General features: G+C 33.5%; 1 protein-coding gene across 1 annotated transcript in view; it reads left to right on the top strand.

Annotated features, from left to right (window-relative positions):
- MEF2C (myocyte enhancer factor 2C) overlaps nt 1-22,186 on the top strand; it is a 110,382-nt gene that overhangs the window by 20,864 nt on the left and 67,332 nt on the right. The window contains exon 2 of the mRNA XM_053932443.1: nt 21,393-21,587. Coding sequence (XP_053788418.1) covers nt 21,534-21,587 — 54 coding nt within the window. The 5' untranslated portion in view covers nt 21,393-21,533. The remainder of the gene's footprint in view (nt 1-21,392; nt 21,588-22,186) is intronic.

Here is a 22,186-nt window from a genome sequence, read left to right as displayed (position 1 = left end):
ACTATCTCATGAGTGCAAGTTTCTAAAATAATCTGATTTAAATGAACACAATTCAGAATATTTTCTAAACTGTGTTATTACAAAATGAAAGCTAGTCTGAAGTGGAAAAACCAGTTGTTGGTGGATGGTTTCTTCTTTTTACATCAAATTTTACAAATTAGTTAATTTCAGGGAAAAAAAACTCTGAAGTGGAGGAAGTTGACATGCGTACCTGAAGTTGACTTCATTACATTTAGATCTTCCTAAATTTTACTTCTGTGCAAACTCCTTACTCTGTAAGATTAGCAAATTGAAGAGTTTTTCAACTGATTTTTTTTTTTGTCTTGTTATTTTAGTAGTCTTCCAGTGGATTATGGTCAATGTCAATGGCAAGGAAGATTTTAGCCCGAATAACTCTTGAAAGAATCTAAAAGTATTACATATCATTAAGCTGGGAATTTATAAATCCTCATTACTGGATAGTCTTCAGGGTAACTTAATCATTAAGCCTTGAACCACAATCTTATCAGAATGTGGTGTTTTTAATAGCACTGGTTCCTATGAGCAAATTTTATTGTGGCATCATGGAATACTATGCATTCTTTTGTTTATGATTTATTCTCCCTAGATACAAAATGGTAAAAGAAGTGTGTTAATGTATTTTTATTCAAAGTACTTAGCTCTTAGTACTTAGTATTTAGCTCTGTTACAGTTCAGGGATTGAATAACCAGTATTAACCTTCTACTTTTCTTAGTCATGCTATATCCGATGCTCACAGTGAGAATATTGATCAGTTACTGGGGAAGATATACAGCACATTTTACAGATCATTGCTAATCATTACATTCCTCTGTTTCAGTGTTCTCCAAAACACTGCTGAAAATCAGAAGTGTAAAACTACTACATTCAATAATAGATAATGTGTTTCAATGCTGGTTGCAGCTTTGTTCTAGAAGAAGACTCACACTGAGGTCACTAAAGGGTATCCTTAAAGAATGACAATATTTTATATTATTTTTCCCTCTTGTTTGAATACTTAGGTAATTTTTCTGCTATTTATGCCTTACATTTGCATGAATTTATACAACTAAGAAAGAAGTGTGTCAGAATGCAAAATTTATCGCAGACTTGAGAGAAAATGTTGCTTGATTACCTGTTTTTCAGCATGCAGTTAGAAACTGGCCATTAGGCAGTACAGAAAGGAGAAAAAGACGGTTTATCTTGCTTGTCTGGTACTTACCAGTCTGTGACTGATAACCCAGCCTGCTCCTTACCTTGGCAGCATTGCACAAATAATCTTTATGAGAGGTTGAATTTTAAGAATTTCTCTAATATATTAGACACAAAAAAGCCATTCCTTTAACAAATATATATTTTCTTTTTTCTTCATATCTTGAGCAAATGTATTTGGACTAGTGTTTGCCCAGGACTTTAAATTCCCTCTTTCTCGTTAGATCTCAGTCCTCATTGTAGTACACTTAGACTTGATGAAGTCCATAAGTGAAGGCTACTTCTGAAGTCTTTTTCTGTCATTAATTTTGACATGTTCAGATTGTATTGCTTAGTGATCTAAAGATGGAATATTGCATTAGAATTAACAACATGCCATCAGGGACATATTTTTAGTCTATTTAAGATGAACTAAAATGATGAACTTTTCCCTTTTATAAAAGGAAACACAATACTACAACCAGAGAAGGTTGGATAAAAGAAGGGGTGCCATGAGCATTGACATGATTTCAGATACTAAGATGTACTCAGATACACCAGAAAAGTCAGATGATTGAATAAATCAAAGTTGTTTGATTTCTTAAAGTTCTATGGTTTTTATTCTAATGGAAGCTTCATCTCTTTAGGACATCTCTTCAACATGTAATGTTCATTTAAACTCCAGTTTTACTTAAAATATATGCAAAATTGGAACATTATTACACATTTTCAAAGTGTTTTCCCTTTCTCTTTCATTTTATGTAGCTAATGTATTTATCTTTTAAGGACCTCAAAAGGGAAATAAGATACACATGTATAGAGGCAAAAAGTCAGACCAGAGACTTCAAGCTGTAATATGATGAAGGTATCAGATCAAATCACTGATAAGCAGTAAGAGATTAAAAATGAACTTCAGTATTTTCTGAAGGGCTGTGCTAAACTTTAAAAATCTTAGACTTACTGAAGACAGCAAGAGCAAAATGTTATACTACACTATTATCAGAATTTCAGTTAGAGAGATTACACAGTCCCTCCTAAAATGCAAACTAAGAATTTTTTCATTTTTTCCTAGCTGACAGAAGAGAAAAAGGATGTAGAACTAAATCACTTATTATGATCATTATTCCATGAACAGGGAAGAATAAAAAGTCACTGCACACTTCAACAGGTGCACAATACTGTTGAGATGAGCCATTATTTCTATGCAATGGACATATTTACCCTTCACACATCTTGCTTTCATAATATGCATGACATGTAATCCTTCTATACAGCTACAAAGCCCACAGCTGTAACAGTGGGTCTACTTTCTGCAGTAAAATGTAAAATGTCTAGCAATAGTCAAAACCAATGTGACATTTTATGTGAATATTCATTGTGGACTTACCAAAGAATCAGAGTTTATAATACTTATAAAAATCAATCTCACAATAGAAATTGACTAAAATACATGTAATTTGTTACTAATGATCGTAATGTACTAAGTATGTTGTACTATATTTTTCACAACTTACTTTTCTTTTAGTGAGACTAGGCTCAAAATATACCCTGTTTCCATGTAATTTTAGGTCTTACTGTACACCAGAATGATTTTGACCCTGTCAAGTAGAAAGTTTAACACATTTCATTTGAAAGGTGGCCAAAATCTAGGGAGAAAACTACATAAAAATATAAGAAAATATATTACTACATTCTCATACAGATTTGACAGCAAACCAGAATCCAAAATGTAATGATGAATTATTTTATATGAGTGAAATCTGCCACCTGTACCTTGGAAAATGAAGATTAATTTGATTAATTACAGGCTATATGTTTCAGGCATAAGAAGCATCAAACAAAAATGTACTCAAAATCAGTGTTGGTATTTGACAAAACTGTACAGAGACTCAGCCTTGGAAAGACAATTTAGGTTTATTCAGACAATGCTCAAGAACGAAGTATTGTCATTCCTCCAGGTTTAATCCATTGTTTTCTTTCATGGTATTATAGTCATCCATAAGTTGGTATTTCCAAAAACTCCATACTGTAATTAGTTTTATCAGAATGTAGATATTAATTTAATTGTCAAGGAAAGGTGGATGCAAAAAGTTCATGTCTTCATTAATCTTCATTAATTTGAAAGTAAGTTCTTATAAGTAAGTTCTTCTGTGTTACTTTACTAGACAAAATAAGAGAAAGGCTTTGCTCACTTCAGATAAGTGAAATTCCTATTAATATAAAAGCTCTGTAACTGCATATTAAATAGGCCTCTACACAACTGATTCTGAAAGTAGAGCCATGGTGAAGTGTTAATACCAAACAGGACAAAATATTATGAAATCTACATAAACCAAAACGCAAAGAGTTTCTTCTTCAGCTGCACTACAATTTGTATAGCAGAACAATGATCCAGGATGGAATTTGGCCAGGATGTTAGGCATATGAAAATCATTATAGAATTTTTTTGGTATCTTTAACATTCCCAGTGATCAGGATCTTGGTTGTAATTCATTAGTAACACATTCATTTCTGGTAGCATAGTGCCTTCAAAACATCATTGATTGAAATGTATTTATTACCTCTACGGGTGTGGAGTCTTATGACTGGAGGTCCATTATTTAACCTGTTATTCTTTGTACTGTTGGAGTTTATAGGAAGATATTGTTCCTGTCCTAAAGAATTTGCAATACATAAATCTGACCCTGATTGACCCTGATTAGCTTGTGAGAATCAACAGGATCACAGCACATGCTGGTTTGACCTTAGCAACTTGGGTAAGTGTCTTTTTTATTGATCAGGGTGACCATACACCATACAGTTTAAGAGCATTCGACACCTCTTTGATTGAGGTTGACAAGTCCTACAAAGGTGAACATTTAATCTCCCCATTTTACATGGCAGTGACTTATGGTTTATGAAACCAGCAATTACTACTCTCCGGTATGCATATCTGTCTAGATGCAGAATATGCTTTGTCAGTGGCAGGTGCAAGTCCTGCTTAATTTTGAATGTATCCTTACAGTCTGTTCCAGGTAGTGTCAGACTCTCTGTTCTTGCTGCTCTTCTGCTTTTTTATCAGATGAGCCAGGCTGAGCAGAGTGAGCTTTGGTTTTAAAACTTTGTACTTTAAATCTGACTAAAACCATTCTACCATGGACATGACGCTCTACATCATGATCAGTGCATATTTGACTGATGAATGGAAATGGTGATGCAGTGGTTTAACCAAATTTGAAAAAGAATGCACATTGTTGTTTCCATGCTTTTTTAGCAGACAAGATATTGTACAATAAGAAAGACAACTACCAGTCTGTACACACCTGAATTCATACCTGCAGTAGCAGGATTTCCAGAAACAACCTCATGTAGATTTGCTGCACTCTCTATTTATCCCTGCAAGAAGTTTCAGCAGGAGCTACAGACTTTCTAACACATGGTTCTCATCTGAGGAAACTGCTCTGTGAACTGGAGCAAATTATCTGGGAATCTAACATCAAAGGATAACAGATAACACACACACACACAAAAAAAAAAAAAAAAAAAAAAAAAAAAAAAAAGCAAATACTTCAATACTTCAACCTGAAAAAACAGTCCTAAAACCACACTAAACTTTACAAGCCAGCAAGAGATTTGCTTCCATCTATTGGAGTCAAGGCAAAAATGACAACTGAGAAACAAGACCTTCTAATATGGGAAATAAATCAGCTAGTTCTTGTCCCATGGTGCTAGTGTTCAGAAGTAAATCCATGAGCTGGTATGGGAAAATATTGGATGATTAAAATTACATTATAGTACCCAAAGTATCCCAGTAACTTCATCCCAAAATTCCCAGTAATTTAGGAATTTTAAGAGCAAAAGCTGTAATTGTTAAATTCCTATTTTATTCTTGAATACATTCAAAGTATTTTATAGTTGTTTCAAGCAAAATTGCAGAATGGAGCCTTTTAATTCTTCAGTGTTCATCTCTAAGTAACAGGAGTAGAACTTTTGTATTAACATGGCACATGGAGAGTAAGAGGATGATGATGAATATTTCTGTTTGAATGCTTTGTGCTTAATTTTTGTGATGCTTCATTACTGTATAACACTGCTGTAATCTGTGAGGATTTAGAGCCTTTCTCCTCTCCAGAGCCAACCACTGGACTTATTGGAAAGACTGAGAAGCATCAGCATATTTTTCATTCATTTAAATGGGATAATGCCATAGACATGTGTGGGTTAAGGCCACTTAAGAGTCTGCAGCTTTGATATTAAAGTGATCTTGGGCATTTAATACAATATTTCTCAACTTTTTTCCAAAGTTTCAGCTTATAAAAATCAATAGAAATATTCCAACAGAATTCTATATGCACAGAAGCAATCAGGAAGTGGGATATTATTTTCATGAACTCTGCAAACATTCTGATTTTGAAATAATTTTAAAAACATCTTGAATTAGGTTATGGCATGCTGTTGACATTTCCATTTAGTAGAAGCTGTAACTGACCCAGATAGTTTTCAGTTTTGCAGCACAATATGGGTAGATAGCAGGAAGAATGTACTTACAGTATTTCACCATGCATAATTTGTTATATCTGATGTATAAAAAAGAATGCTGGAGATTTCTTACCTGGAGATATTGTGATAAATAAACCACAATTTGATACATTTTCTTGGAAAATATGCTGATAATAGCAGTGCACTGATATTTACTGGTCATTTATGCATGACCTAGCTGTAAAATTATCTTCGTATTACCTACAAAGAGAGGAAATTTACGTTTACAACCTAGGAAATCTCTCTGACACAATATTTCCATACAATTATTAAGAACTTATTTCAATTATTCTGCTCTTATCATTAGCAGAATATTTTAAAGCATATTTATAATCAGGAAGACATACTAACCTTGAGTCTTATCCAAAATGTGGTTTTATTCTAAAAAAGTATAAGAAAAAATACATAGTTCTCACCTGATTCTTGTTTATTGTATCATTTGTAAAGTACTGCTTGTTTTGCACTTGGAATACTATTACTCACCTCAAATTGTCTCTAGAGCCAAAAGTGAATTTTCTGTTACAAACATAACAATTTAGTAGATATGGAATGCATTTCGTCCAGTTTTTTTTTTTTTCCTATTCATTGCAAAATTGAAATTAATCTCTTTTGCTTGAGGCTGCTTAGTTTACTGTCATTAACTGGGGACAGTAAAAGTCATGAATTTTCAGTAGTAGAGAAGCCTTGGGATATTCAGCTGTTTCTGAGATCTTAATCAAAAATGTTACTGATTGCTTGGGAATGAATGAACACACCCCTGAGGGAAAAAAAAAAAAAAAGCCAGCATAACCCTAATATCACTCACAATGTTTGGTCAAAAGGAGCAGTGATTCATAATTATTTTTTTATTACAATGCAACATAGTGAGGAATGACAATATTATCCATATGTGGTCTATGTAAATGGCTCAGAAATATCAGTGCTTTTGATCTTTTTGAAACAGTCTTGCTCACATGAGTAGCTTTTAACACTTAGGTTTTCTTTTTGACCTCTCAGCACATTAAGTTTTAGCATATTCAAAAGTCTTAGCCAATTCAGCGGTTGTGAATTCATGCTTTGTAATCACCAGACACTTCAGTAACAATATAGCAAATTCTGGTTTAAGAGAATTAACTTTGTGCTGATGACAGAAACTCCAGCCTGTAAAACTAATGGAAACAGCATTTCTGAATCCTTGAAGGACTTTAAAGGCGAGGAAAGGATTTTAAAAGTAATCTCATTTTACTTCACTTCTACTATTGCCATTATATTGTTCTTTGTTAGCACCAACTAAAATTTGTCCATTTTTGACCATGTATAACTGAATAGGAATTAAGTACTTTTAAAAATACATTGACTAATGTCCAGTCAGACTACTGAGTATCAAAACGTTGGGTTTTTAGGATCTCTTTTAAACAGAAAAGAGGAAGCACTTCCTTTTACAACACCATGTCACAACAAACACACTCTCATATATGCACACACATACAAAAAAGGTACTATTCAAGTCATTCCAGGGATCCTAAATAATAACAGGAAGAAAAATGAGTAATGTTTTGTGAAAAAACAGCAGCTTATTTATGCAGTGTTTCAAGAATTAAAATAGTGCTGTGCAAAATATGACGAGTAAAGATAGTTGTTCAGATTAGCCATCACAGTCAGTATTCTGTTTTAATAAAGCAACAGGTTAGCATATATGCTAACAAATGTGCTTTCTGTGCATATATGTGTGTAAACTACTTTAAATCCTTCTCTTTATAAAAAATTATGGTTGCAGGCAGCATTCAGATTTCATTTTCGATACTGTAAATATGAAATAACAGGACTGGCTGGGGTGCTGTTTCACAAGGGCTATGCATTTGAATAGCCAGGATCACAGCATATCTTTACAATGCATTTTTGGCAGCAATAAGGAGATGCTGTGTTTTCAGAGGATTGTGTTGACAGCAAAGTATATCAATGAAGGCCACCTCACTCACAGTGAAGGTCTGCATTGTAAAACAGCACTAAAACAAAAAAGTCATTGTATTTTGACAAGGGTCTTAACTATTTATAGCAGAACAGCCAAAACTGCAAAAAGTGCTGGGTCTCTCAAAATTCTAAATCCAAACCATAGGACACAGTATTACTAGGGGTTTCTTCTTTGCAGCTTTTTAAAAATACAGTCTCCACTGTCAGTGTAAACATTCAGAAACCCAGGCTAATACTTCTTTTTAAAATGCAGAGTTGATTTATGACAGCTGCATTGGATCATTAATCATATATTATCTTTATGGGAGCTTTTTTCTAACATATGTTAATTGGCTGTTTTCTGTGACAAATTATGAGCTCTTACTGTGATGAGGTTCAATTGCAATCATGTTGGAGTTGAGCATGTAGTTTCCAGCCCCCATGGCTCCTTAAACCACTACAAACATCTGCACATCACTGCAGTGCTGAGTAATGGCAGGATTTGGGTTGATCTGATCTCTGTACTGAGTTTTTTCCATAGGATATTTTCAGCTCTTTGCACTAAAACTGTTACAAGTCTGCTGGTTTTAGCAAAAGAGCTAAAATTAATAACTTGAATGTGATTCTTAGAATACAATGATAAATAATTAACAATATACTGAAATATTTTTTTTAATATTCAGAAATTTCAATGCCTTTTTAGAAATTCTCTCTCAGCTTTATTGCATTCAAATTTACTGGTGTCATATAGTATTTCCAGAAGCAAAAATGCTGCCTGCTTTTTGGAGCCAATATTTTTAAATTCTTATACGTAATATTTGCAAGTTAAAAAAAAAAAAAAAGAAAAGAAAAGAAATATATTTTACTTGAGAAGTGGTTGGCCTCACTTTAACTTTTTAAATATTTACCAAAACCAAAAAAGTGTATTTCCCAGCTCAACAGGAGATGTGTCTAATGGTGTTTTACATAAACTTGCACATTTTCCTGTTAATAAAGAAAATTTTGCATTGAAAGTTAGTGTCTTTCTATCTTTTTTTATATTAAAGAAAATCATGCTTACATATGTCCAGTATGTAAATTAAGGAAATTCAGAAAAAAAAATACCACAATGGAAGTTGTTGCATTTTTTATTTCGTACTTAATCTTTTGAGGACACTTGGACACCTTATTGTATTTTATACAGTAATTCATTGGAAATACTGAGACAAAAAATGTGTGCTGTATTTACTCAAAGCCGTAGGTGAATGTGCAGAAATATACAATCTTATATATTTTAATAGTGAGAGAATAGCCTGGTCATAAAACTGTGTCAAACGGTATCAATTACATAGCAATTAATTTTGCAGAACACTGCACGGCTCAGCTTTGACCTAAACCAAATGGCATTAGATAAATCTGTCCCATTTGTTCTTCAGAGAAAAGATGGGGGTTCAATTTCCAAGCAGGTGTTAGAGTTTAGAACAAGAACCAGATGTGTATGGAAGCTACTTCAGTCTCATGAGGGTGGTTTTAATTCAGCTATTTCCCTGGAGTACGACACAATCAATGAGTTCCAAATCCCGGGGCTACCTGCCTTTATGTAAAATCATGGGAATATTTCCTCCCAGATTATCACTGCACATGTGTAGAAAAATTAGATCAGAAATTAGAGGTAAAAAAAGGTTAACTTCAGAATTTACATGAACATATATTTCCCTGAATTTCTGCAGTGGAGAGGTGACAACCAAGTGGAAATGCCTACAGAAGAGATGCATTACTATAAGGAGAATTGTAAGCAGTGCAGAACTCAGACCAAGGATATTTAATATGTTTCTTTAGTCACTGCTTGTTGTCAGCAGTATTTTACAAGTGAGCATATGTAGGTCATATGCAGCACAGTGAAGATCATTAAAGATAGGTGAATTGAATTAGAGACAGGTGTCAAAATAATGATTTTGAATGTGTTGTACCTACTTCAGAATGTGGGTGAAAGTAAAGTGATGCATTTTATCTTGAAATAATCTACAAATAACATTCAGTTGTTCTTGCTAACATGAGCTTATTTGGCTTTAAGAAAATAAAATAAGGTAAAGAACATGTGAAAGACAGGGATTGGCACTTTATTGGATTTTGAGGCCTGTGAGCCATGTGTCTTAATTGGGGCCAGTTGGGATCATTTAATAATTGCTGTCAGAAGATCAAATTTAATTCTCTTTATAAAAAGACCACAGTGGGATAGAGTTAAACAAATTGCCATCTGAGATTTCAAATGAACTAAGCTTTAATTAGGCTGATTAGGATGCTGTAAGAGAGAAAAGGAACCAGAAAACTGATGTATCTGCTGTGTACCATGATAGACCTTATATGACAGTACTGCAAAATATCTTTATTTCAAGAAGATATAGATTAGCGTAAAGGATGATAGAGCTACAACAACATATATAGACAGATATAATATGTTAGATATGCAAGGTAACTATAACTTTCTGACATTAGTGGTTTTAAATATAGGTATCAATAGATTTATGATCATAATTTTGGCCCTTAACATTGCTTTTATATATTTTTAAATATTCTAAACTCTTTATTTGTTTACATACTCATTGATTATGCCAAATGAGAAGTATAGCCCTCAGAATTTCTCTATTGCATAATAAATATTCACTGTCCTTTGTTCTCAGAACATTTGCATGAGCAAATCCACACATTCCTTATCCCCAGATTTCCAACAGAGAAACTGACTAAAAAATGAAAGTGACATAAAATATTTTTGACAGGAAAGAGAGCAGATCTCACACATGTTTACATCCCAACACCGAATCAGATTCTTTGAGTTATGCTGCCTGCTACTTTTACCACAGCTGCCTGTTTCTAAGGATATATTTTATCAGAAACCATCTTGCATATCAATACAGTTCAAAAAGTGCCATTTCTGAGAAAACATAATGACATTCATAGACACAATAAGATATAGCTAATGTATTTTTGTATTGATTATGTTTTTGCTTTTTCGGCATGCTTTTAGGATTATTGTAAGATGAGGAATGCTGCCAGTGATCCTATTAGACAAACAAAATGCTCACTAAAGGTAGAATGGAGACTATCAAGCAAATTCCACTGTATTTTCCTTCTGCAAATTAAGAATATTTTATGTCTGTTTTCCGATATTTGCATTGGCTATTCCCAAATGCAGTGCACTGTATGCAAGTAAGAAATAAATAAATCCAGCTGCATGTGCTAGTGGAGTGGTTATAGCTGAGGCTCTGTAAGCAGGGTGAGATGCTCACTTTGTAGTTACAGAGGGTAGCAGGTGTACTCTGTAGTAAACACCATCACTTTCAGCAGAATTTTTTTCTTTTACAAATCTTGAGATGAGAGCCGTTAGACTACAATTCTGTGAAAAATTAAAAGATCAAATCCTTATGTGGAAAGTATGAATTAGCTACATAGCACAGTTTTCAAAAACTAAATATAAACTATGATGTGGTTGAGCAGCACACTTTATTAGATGAGGCAATTTATGTCTTTGCAACTAATGCAGATGCAAAGTTGCAACTCTTTTAGCTCTTTATCATATCACAGCATAACTCCTCAGTGTGTTGTATATCTTAGATTTCTCTCTTTCTCTATTTCCATGTGAATATTGGTAACAGAAATGTATCTAGTGTTTGTCTGCTTTTAACCTCTAAGGACAAAATAAAATTTGTAGAATATCCCACTTAGCTAGAACAATAGAAAATTCCTTCCTCAATAAACTTTTAAAGCCAGTAATTTCAGACAATTTTTTTTCTCCCATGAGGCATTTTTTTACCCTTTTTACACAGCAAATTCCATGCTATCTTTCCTATCTTATGAGCAGCTTCATTTGTTCATGCATTTTCCTAGTTCCAAACCAGCGGGAATCCCATTTGTATCTTCTAGCATGGAGAGATGTTTCTTGTCAAGATGCAGCCAGGAGGTAGAAAGCAAATAGCTTCAGCCAATGATGTATGGTGGGCTAATGCTAACAGATATGGTCACATACTGGCCACATTATTTCTCTGTAGTCAGAACCTTCCGTTTCTCCAATGTATGTTCATCTTGGACATGCAGAATTGCAGACATGAGGCAAAAGGCAATATATGTGGAAGGTTAATTTCCTATAAAGTGGCTTGTAAATTCTATGTAATTGTAAGTGCTTGGTTGCTGTTCTGCCACTGTACTTTTCTTCCCTTCTTTCAGAGCAAATCCATTCCAAATTCATGTGTTTCTGTGTAATATGCCTGTATTTTGTATATTTAACAGCAGCAACCTGTCCTAATTTATGAGCTGTGTCATTAGAAAGGACACATATTTCACATATTCATATTTCAGAGGTGTTCCTCACTTCTCTGCAGTGAAATGTAGGTGTGAGGCTTCTTTTTTTATTATTAGCCTTATTATGTACCTGACATACATTTAATCTCCTTTTGTCCTTGGGGAAAAAAAATTATCTGAGTGGGATTGGAAGACTTTTGAATTGTCATGGTCATTGGGAAGATTGATATATTTCCCTTGCTTTTTTCCCCTACTTCTTTCTTCTCCTCATTTTAAGCCTGCAGCTGTCTCTGGGCAAGCAGTAGCATTCCGGGAGTGTCATAGTTTTCATACTCATATCTATCATATTACTGTTCATACAAAAAGAAGGAACTGTTATCAGCTTAGCAGCTCTCCACAATGTTGTGCAGTCTCAGAAAAACTATATTTAATTCTTGGCATTTTCTAGAAAGATCAGGAATTAAAGTAAAAAAAAGTGTTTCTAGAACCGAGTATGCAAAAAAGAAAAGCAGAACATCTCTGTGTCTAATCATTCCTCTTTAAGAAAGAAATTACCAAATGAAAGGTATACTGATATGAAGTTGCATTAAAATTCTAATAAAGGTAATCAAACATGTGTTATGCATTTAGGTTTATGCTATAAGAAAGCCAACTTTTTGTTTCTTTTGTAATATAGTTTTACTTGAAATGGTCTAACACGACAGACAAATTATTTCTAGACAGAAATAATATATCTTATTTTCCAGCTTCTATAGCTGGAAATAAAGGATCATTATGGGGTACACTGAGGAGCCAAAGAATTATACAACATAAAGGTAATTGATTTTTTCCAAAATGTAACTCTGCTTACAACATTTATCTGACTTCTTTTTTCAGTATTAGTGGTGGATGTGTTATCATGTTGGTATGAGCTAAAAGGAGCAGAAATAGAAACCAGTAATATAGAAATCAGTAATAGTCTCTAAATTTAAAGTCATGTCTGTCTGAGACTCCTTTCATCTCTGGAGAGTCAGTGATAAACTTGGGTGGCTGGTTGCATCATACAAGATCTAATAGCGAAAAATAAATTAAAAATATCTAAGGTATTATAATCCAAATTTTCATGCCTAAGTAGGTGTTATCATACAGCAAAATACTATCAAATAGCTATCAAAATGCCAGCTAGAGTCTGGCATACAGAGATTCCATGGGACTCCAAGGGTTTGTACAGATTTTGTGGAATTTCAGTGGCTCAGGACATGTGAAAACTTTTATGTTTAATTACTTAATTTCTCTGGTAGGAAGGTGAACCATGCTAAGGGATATGCTTAAGAGTCATTGTCCATTTTTAGCTTGAGTAGCTAGCCAAATTCAAGGTATTATAAAGGTTGTTGCCATTAGTGTAGGGAAACTGATAAGTGACCCAAATATTTCCTTAATAATGTTATGCCACCCCAACATGCTTATACAGTTTTCCCATCAAGATATTTCCCATCACAAACCTGAAATAGTTTTACTTTCATTCAAGCTTTACCTTGGCAATTTTTGTCACTTACTTTAATTATGTTGGAAAGGATTCCTTTCATTAATTCCTTAACAATATTTCCATAGAGTCTGTTCTCTGGTAGAAGTTTTTCTTATAATTAGGAACTTATTCACATCTCAGGGCTTTTTCTCTTAGTTTCTACATTCATGTTCCCAGTTTTATGGTATTTTCATCCACAGTTTTTTTCCCTATTCTACCTCCTTAGATGATCCTTCCTAATTTTCAGCTTAGTCTTTGAACCAACTACAGTGGTCAGCCATTCATTTGCTTGGTAATTTAAAGACACTCTGGGTTCTTATTGCGGTTGGTTCCATTTATTTATGCCACAAAAATACTGTTTCTAAAAGATTTCTCTTTTCTCTAAAGACTTCCTGGAATTATTCATTTGCAAATGTGTAAGATTTTCCTTTTCAAAATATGATCATGAGGTTTCTGCAATCCAAGTCTTTGTTCCTCCTTACAGAGACGAAATAATAGTGCAACACAAACCTGGAATAGCAGAACTCAGTTATGTTGTTAAACTATAGATACACATGATTACAGTGAGAAAAAAAAGAGGATTCCTTTGGAGGATTCCAGAAGATCCTTTAAGTGAGGAGAGGATTCTAGGTCAGGGTGTATAAAATTTCTCTGGATCTTGTTGGATGAAGACAAAGGAGACAAAGCCTGTGTAGATCTTTACAATTCCATCCATTTTATCCAAAATTTGTCTTCTCCATCGATTCTACCTAATGCTTCTAGACTCATCATTGACCATAATTTAGACAGACACTAAGTCTAAGTGCATGTACCAAGCTTCCTAGCATTCAGCAAATTATAAGCAGAAAATAATCAAAAATCTGTTAGGAAATAATCCTTTATAGAATTAATCCATAATTTCTTCAATAGAGGAAATCTATTGAAAAAAAATTTGCCTGTTACTGACATTGGCATTAGTAAGCACCTGTACCCAAATTCAGATTATGATTTGATATTGTACTGTATAGTTTTTTCCAATAATACCTGGAATAATCTCTGATTCTTAAAAGCTATTTTGGGGATTCAAGTTCCACAGACTTCCTCACATGCAAACATTAGTAACAAATCTGTACATCTAGATCTAACCAAAGTCAGAGACTGCTTTCAACTGCTGTTAAGCAATAGCTTAACACTAGAGATCTTACATATTCCTGTAATAAGCCAACACTCTCCAAAGACCTTTGTGTTTTAGATTGCTCCCAAACAGTAGCACTAGTATTTTTCCTGGTTTGTAATACGTCTTTCAATACAAGCAGACCCAAATCAGAGTAGCTCTAAGACCTTTTCAACTCACAAGGCGCTAAATCTTACCCTGTTGACCACTGAAGTGCTTCCTCTTATTTAGCTCAGTAAATGACAGACTGAATATGTAAAACACCTTTCGTTACATTCTTTGTGCATCTAGTGACTATAATGAAATCCAATCAAATTATTAGCTCAAAACTGTCAACACTCCTAGGTTAATTTGCAGTGGCCCAATTTCCCTACTCCATTTCAGTCAGGTTTTCATTCCTAGCCACAGTCTCCATTTCAGACCAATGAGGTGATTCTGTTTTCAGTCCTTTATTTTTTCCCCCTTTTATTGTTAGTATGTCCACTTGAATAAACCACTATGCTTGAGCCAGTCTGAAGCACCTTATGGATCTTATTCCATATATATTGGTCAGACTCCCATTATGTCCATCTAGCTGCTAAGGGTACATTATGAACTTAACCATATAAACCTTGAACATATGAACCTTTCATGAACTTAAACATATAAACCTTTTCTTCCAACTATTTACTTTATTTTTTTTTTCTTTTGGATGATGGGTACACATGGAAATAGCACCCAATAATTATTGTAGTTTTAAAATTGACTTTTCAAAGGTATATATTTTATACTATCATTTCTCTTAATTATTTTCCTTAAAATCTAATTAGTGTCTGCTTTATTTGCTTTATAAATCCAATACTCCTCTTCATTTTAGCCATCTTCAGAAATGTTGCAAATTAGCCAGGTCTTCCTTTCTTCCCCTACATAGCAGGTACAGATTTACTGGAGTCCAGGCAATCAGTTTTCATCTGGTGGTTGCTTCTTGTGGTTCACTGCTGCAAGGAATAACTCATCAACTGCGGCAAATTCCATGATCACATAGAAGTATTTTGATCTTCTGTCATCGTTCTTTACCAGCATGACAAGATTTGGTATAGCATGCATGCAATATTCATAAAATCTTCCACCATTGCACTGGATGGATGTCTGTCAGCACATATTGTGAAAGATAAGCTAAAGTCACTCTTTTCCTTTCATACAGGCATGGATTGGCTTAAATAGGCGTCTACAGACAAGATATTCTGTGTCTGGATACCTCAGTCTCTTGAAAAGCAGGGTGTGTAGCACAGTGAAATACAGCAATTTTTAGGAAGAATCATCTTCTCTGCTATTTTGGCAATGATGTTTAGTTTGCCCCAAAAAACTTTTCAGGGGAACTTTGCAAAACAAGTAACACTTCCAGCCATGATGCACAAGTTCTTGCTCTGTGAGATAACTTGGTACTGTATTTGAGTTATAATCTACATAGACCACAGCTGTCTGAAGCATTCTTACAATGAGTCTTCAGAAGTGCTTAATTCCAAATTTAAAAAAATCACATTGCAAAATATTCTTCTGGCTGTTCCAAGGCATAGAAAATAACATAGCTGCAAGAAAGGAATTTTCTGCAATTCATTGCTATACTGTCATTATATTAGAAGTATGTTGAAATGTAAACAAGCAAATAAGGTACATCTCTGGAAGTTCAGATTTAAAATATACACATTCTACTATCCTTTATACGTAAACACACAAATGGACTATCAGTAGAAATAATCTTATGAGTGCAGCAGATGCTTTCATAATCAGTAGAAAAATTAATAAAGTATGAATTAAAATAAGTTTTCTCTTAAAATTCTAAGTAACAATTTACATATTGGGAATGATTTTGTAGTTTGCAACTTTATGAACATTTTACTCCTGCCTTAGTTCAGAACTTTGTTGCCCTGGAATTATTCTCCATTATAAATTAAGCTTATGCCATAAATCAGAAGTCAGGTTAGATAACTGATAATATGATAAGCCTTCGTAGTTACAGATTACAAATATTTTCTTTATGTACAGATTTTTTTGGTTTGTCATACTTTCTCTCTAGCAGTCTCTAGTACTTCATCTATTATAATTTTTCTGTTATGGCTTAAATGTTTGTTTCATATTTCCTGTAGCCAAATGCATGACCTCCTGAGAGTTAAATTTAGTCGATTAAAATTAACTCTCTTCCAATCTTTTCATATGGCAGCCTGCCCATAAGATCAAAACACCAAAGTGTAGGTTATGTTTAATTTCTAAATCAGAATGTTGTGGACAGGTGTTTCTAAGATTAAGATGACTCCAAATCATTTTTACATGGCTTTCTGCCTGGAGAAGCATACTGTAGATCGTACCATTGCTGCTTTACTGGTATATTGCCATAGTGATGACATATATAATTTTATCATAACCTTCTGTTAATGGCCCAAACTCTGTCTTTTGTTATGACCATACAACAAAACCACCATGTAAATGTAAAGAACCAAATCTATCTTTAATGTCAGCTGATTTCAGTCAGATAACATGATAGATAATTATTTTTACCCTTCTCTGCATTTTTTTAAAGTATACCCAACTCAAAATGACAGTGATGTTTCAATTGATGCAGTATGCCGAGCTGTTTTTTCACTGTGTAGCTGTCTATGTTGGTGTGTGGAACATAGTCAGGACTTTACAGAAACCGTTTGAGTGAACATTTTATTTTAACAATGTCCCAGTGTTCATGGTTACATTTTTGCATCAAATTTTTCATCAGAAAAGTAGATGATGTGTTCCTACTCAGTACATTCACATTTTTAGACACAGATTCAAAACTTGTTTGAGTAAACAGGTTTGCATAAGAAGATTTCATAGATCTTTTAAGTTATTTTTATATATTAAGATAAGAATGGTAGGAGAAAGGGAACAGCACTTTTTTCTTTACTTCCTTATATCAGCATAATAAAAAAAAATATTTTGTGATTCAGTTTTAACCTAATTAATCAACTCAGAATGTAAGCTGCTTAATGGAACAAAGACATCTTTATGACAAGTTTGTTACTTTTGTAAAGCAACCATGAAAATGTTATAAACTCTAGCACATTTTAACTTGGTTTTTCTCTGGCTGACTTCTTTCTTTTGTTTATAAATTAAATATTTTGACAGTCATGTTTTGATACTCCTTATTTCTCCCGGTGTAACTGCTCAAAGGATTCTCTGGGGTTGTTGCAGCAGAGCAAATTCAGACTGTTCTGCTCAGAGAAGGAAGTGGACAGTTTTGGTTCCCATTTTACACTTCTGGAATAGTTTAGGGAAGGAAGCACCTTTACACCTTTTATTGTTCGTGGTTGCTGACATAATATCCTTCCCTGACTGCTCTGTGCGTGCTTCCTGCCATTCTGCCAAGATTCTTCTGTGTTGCAGAGAAGGGATAGTGGGTATGCATGGGTGTGTATGTGTGTGCATATATCTGTGTGTCAGTGTTCAAAAGAGAGACAGTAGCGGTCAAGCGATTTTCTGCATTTTTCGTTTAGCTCTTTTCCCTTCTGGAGGCTCAGATCAATCTTCTGTCAGCTATCACTGCCTTTTGCCAAATCATATAATGAACAGAAGACCACTAAAAATAAAGTTCCTCTTTTTTTTAGCAGTCTGGTTTGTTTTGGTTTTGATTTTTTTTAACTACTTGGCTTTGCAAAAAATGCAGAAAACTATAACAAAATAGCATTTAACTCCATGTTTCTTTAAATGTAATTTGTTTGCACATGACTATATTATTCAGTTGGAAGTTTTCTTTTCTGTGGAGCTACTTCAACAAAGCTCCATTTTTAAATTCACTTGGATAATTGAAGCCTGCCGTACTATTTGATTTTTGTAGTACATTCAACTTTTCTACTCAATGTGCTTTATAAGTGCTAGTAAAATAGCAATTTACCAGTTAACAGGAACTTTAAATACTGACTTACTGCAATTTTTGGTTCTGCAAGAATTTTCAAAAGCTATTGAGAGCACTGGTGAAGTCCTAAGCAGCCATGGGGATTTGTTGGTCTCCAGACTTCTTTACATTCTGTTTGACCTGGAAATTACAAGGCTTTGAAGGTTATAGCCCTTGCATGAGATGACTTGATTTTACTTATCTGAAATTCATTAATTGGGAATCAGTCCTATGATCTTTTTTATGTGTGTACTAAGGAAATATATAGAACTATGAGCTAACACGTAGTAAGAATAGCACTGAAGGATTATGTGTTGATAGGTGTCTATAGGGGGGAGTTTCTAAAAGGAAATTAATTTGATACAAAAATTGAAAAACTTTTATTTGAAATTGGACTAGTAAGCAAAAGGCAAACTAGGACATATAGGAAGAAAGATTTTAATCCATGCAAGACAACCTAACTCACTGCCTGTTGAAGCAAATTTATGTTTCTTTGCAAATTATGTTTCATACAGATGACCTAATTATAGGTTTTATACAAAATTCTTCTTATCAATTCTTGCATTAATTACTTTAAGATCTTTGTATAGATCACAGGAATTTTAAGGTTCTGAGTTTAAACTGTCTGTAAAAGCTGTTGTTGTTTGAAGACTGGTCTTAAATGCAGAACTGATAAGTGTGTGGGAGGGACTCAACATACTGCTTCTCCGCTGCAATTTTTATCCTTCCTGACAGAGTTTTCTCAGTATTAAGTGATTTTTTCTGAACTCACTAAGCATCAGCATCCTGATCTGCAGAGCAACTCATCTTCACTAACCAGCCACAACTGCTCTAATCTGCCCACCCTGACCTCCCACGCTGCAGCAAATAGTTTAGGCAGACAGTGCTGTAAACCAATAACACCACTGGCCTCAGCTGAATGAAAGAAAAGGAAGTTGTTCCATTTGCATTTGCTGTGGATTAGAGTATGGGTTTGCTTGTGCAGAGTAAGACAGACTCTCTGAGTCCCGCATGCGCATGGTAAACACCATTCTAATTCATGCTTTGTGTTGGAGGTAAGACCATAGGAAAAACAGGAAAGAAACCCAAACCAAGGAAATGTAAAACTGTTTCTAAAAATAGACTGGGTTTGTTTGTCAGCATTAAAAATCAGATAAGACTGTCTCCTAACTTTGTTTGGAACAAAAAGCTTTTAAAATACATTTACAAAATAAATTTATTTCAAAGTTTTGGCCTTCTTTTAACTTTTTGTTGTTGTTGTTGCAAATATGATCAACAACCTTTGTATCTTTTTAAGCAGTGAGTAGCTGTTGTTTTCAAATATAAAAAGCAGCTAAGAATATTTGCAGTCTATATTTTGTTATAGTTACAATATGAATTGTTCCATGTGAGCACTCATATATAGAAATACAATAAATACTATACTTGAAGATTTGTTTTGCCCAACAGATTAATTACACCATAGTGGTTAGCTAGAAAATTCAGACTGACTGCTTATTTGTTAATTTTTTTTTTTCCTTAGAGTGATAAAACACTTGAACAGCTTAAAGTTTAATGTATGCAAAGAAAATCAGAAGAGAATTAAAGATCAGAAGGAGTGAAATGTAGCTTTTCTAACTCAGTAGTTTTGAATCAGGGCCAAATAATGGGTTAAATGGCCAGGATATCAGCTTATTGTTATGTAATATATTATGAGAATTTATCAGGTTGGCTGAGATACTCTAAGTTTAGAATAAATGAGGAAATACCAGCCTCTGTTTTGAAATTACAAATTTTTTACTTCCAAGACAATATTTTTACTACACTAGGGAGCTAACATAAAAACTTCAAAAGAACATTTAAATTCATATTATTCAGGTTTCTTTTTCCTATTCTGTGTTTCAAAAACCTTTGTGCTGTTTGCTTAAAACATATAAAACATACTAATATACAAATATGGTAAATTGAAATTATAAAGTAGAAACTCTTGTGTCTTTTACCTTATACTAGACAAAATAATTTTTGTATTTTTTACTATTTCCATGGACTCTTTTATTATAAAAATAAAAGTGTTTTATTGTTAAAATACTTTGGATATTATATAAATTAATTATGTGGTTTATAAAATTTTGTGAAATGTTTCCTGCATTGTGTATTTTTATATAATGTACATTTCTCTCCTTAGCTCTTAGCCAGTATTATAAAGCTCATGCATTACTAAAACAGTGAAAATATTTTTCAAAACATTCTTAAAATTGTCATCTGCCTCTATTGTCCTGTTTTTATAAGAAAATATGTGTTTGCAGGTTAGAAATCCTCTGCAGAACATTTTACAATTTTCACTAAAATGAAATGAGGGAAAAGGTCACTAGTGTTTCTTCAAGTGTCTTCAGTAATACTTTCACTAATTTACATTTTTAAAGAATAAAATTAAGTACTTTGGATTTAAAGTAGCTGGCAACTCTTATATAACAAGTAAAACTTATATAAATGTCCATTGTATTTGCACAATGAGGGAAATTATCACCTCTGCAGTCAAAGCACAAAATTGTTTTCCCTTCACAAATAAATTAGCTGGCCTGCTTAGCATACATAGATACAGAACAGTTCATTAATTCTCTGATTTAGGTAATATTTCATATTAGAGCTGTGAGTGATATTTAAAATGAGAGACATTAATTCCATTAAAATTTTCACAACTTGTACTTCAGTCTCTTTCTATGTTTCTTGATATATTTTTATTTGGTGTTTTCTTTCATAAAAATAAGCCTTTGAATAATTTTTTTTCCTCCACACTTTACTTCCTTTATAGGTGCAGTAAATTTTAGTTCTAATTTACTTGTACACTAAATTATAATGAGGATGCTTGGCCAGCTCCATGTAAAAACTTTCTTCTGGTTATCAATTTCATGATAATATTTGGTTTTCTTTCTGTGTTTATCAGGAACAGATGCAGGGGACTGTGAACTGAGTGGTGCAAGTGCTGAAGAAGGAGGTTTGTTTTGAGGAAACAGGAAAGAGGAACAAAAGAGAAGGGAAAAATACATAATTTTAAGGAAGAAGGAGAGGAAAAAAAACGGGGACTATGGGGAGAAAAAAGATTCAGATTACAAGGATTATGGATGAACGTAACAGACAGGTGAGTTGCAAAAAAAATACCTGACTTAAGCATCATATTATATATATAAGATAACTTATTATTAAAGATTATTAAAAAGTTGATAAGTTTGTGTACCTATGCATATGCCAACATCTACGTATACAAATACACAATGTATGTTAGACTATCAAAAAAAATACTTTTGTAAACAACCTGAAACCTCACACACAATGCTTTCAAGTTCAGTAACATGCACAGTTAGGAAGTTATTATTTGAAGACTTTATACTATAAAGACTGATGTGTGTGCTCTACTTGCATTGACTTTAGTCTGGAATATGCATGGTAAAGCACACCTGTGAGTTGCTACAGGACATAGGCTTTTAGTACTATATTTTTTGAACTGTTAGGAGTTATTATAATATGAGCGCTTTCATTTAAATTCAGAAATTCCAGTTATTGGTGCTCCTTCACCTTTGCAGTGTCTTTATTTTTACTGCCTTCATATAAAAAGGACACTACTTCATAAAAAATTTCCTCTGTTCCTGTCTGAATTTTAAGAAGAATTTGAGTAGCCTAATACATTCTAAAACCCACATACAATACCAGCTTGTTGTAGTTATAAAACCAAGTGACCAT

Source organism: Vidua chalybeata, chromosome Z (genome assembly GCF_026979565.1).
Source record: "Vidua chalybeata isolate OUT-0048 chromosome Z, bVidCha1 merged haplotype, whole genome shotgun sequence".
Taxonomy (NCBI): Eukaryota; Metazoa; Chordata; class Aves; order Passeriformes; family Viduidae; genus Vidua; species Vidua chalybeata.
Note: the sequence above shows the minus strand (reverse complement) of the source record. Positions and strands in the feature narration are given on the sequence as shown.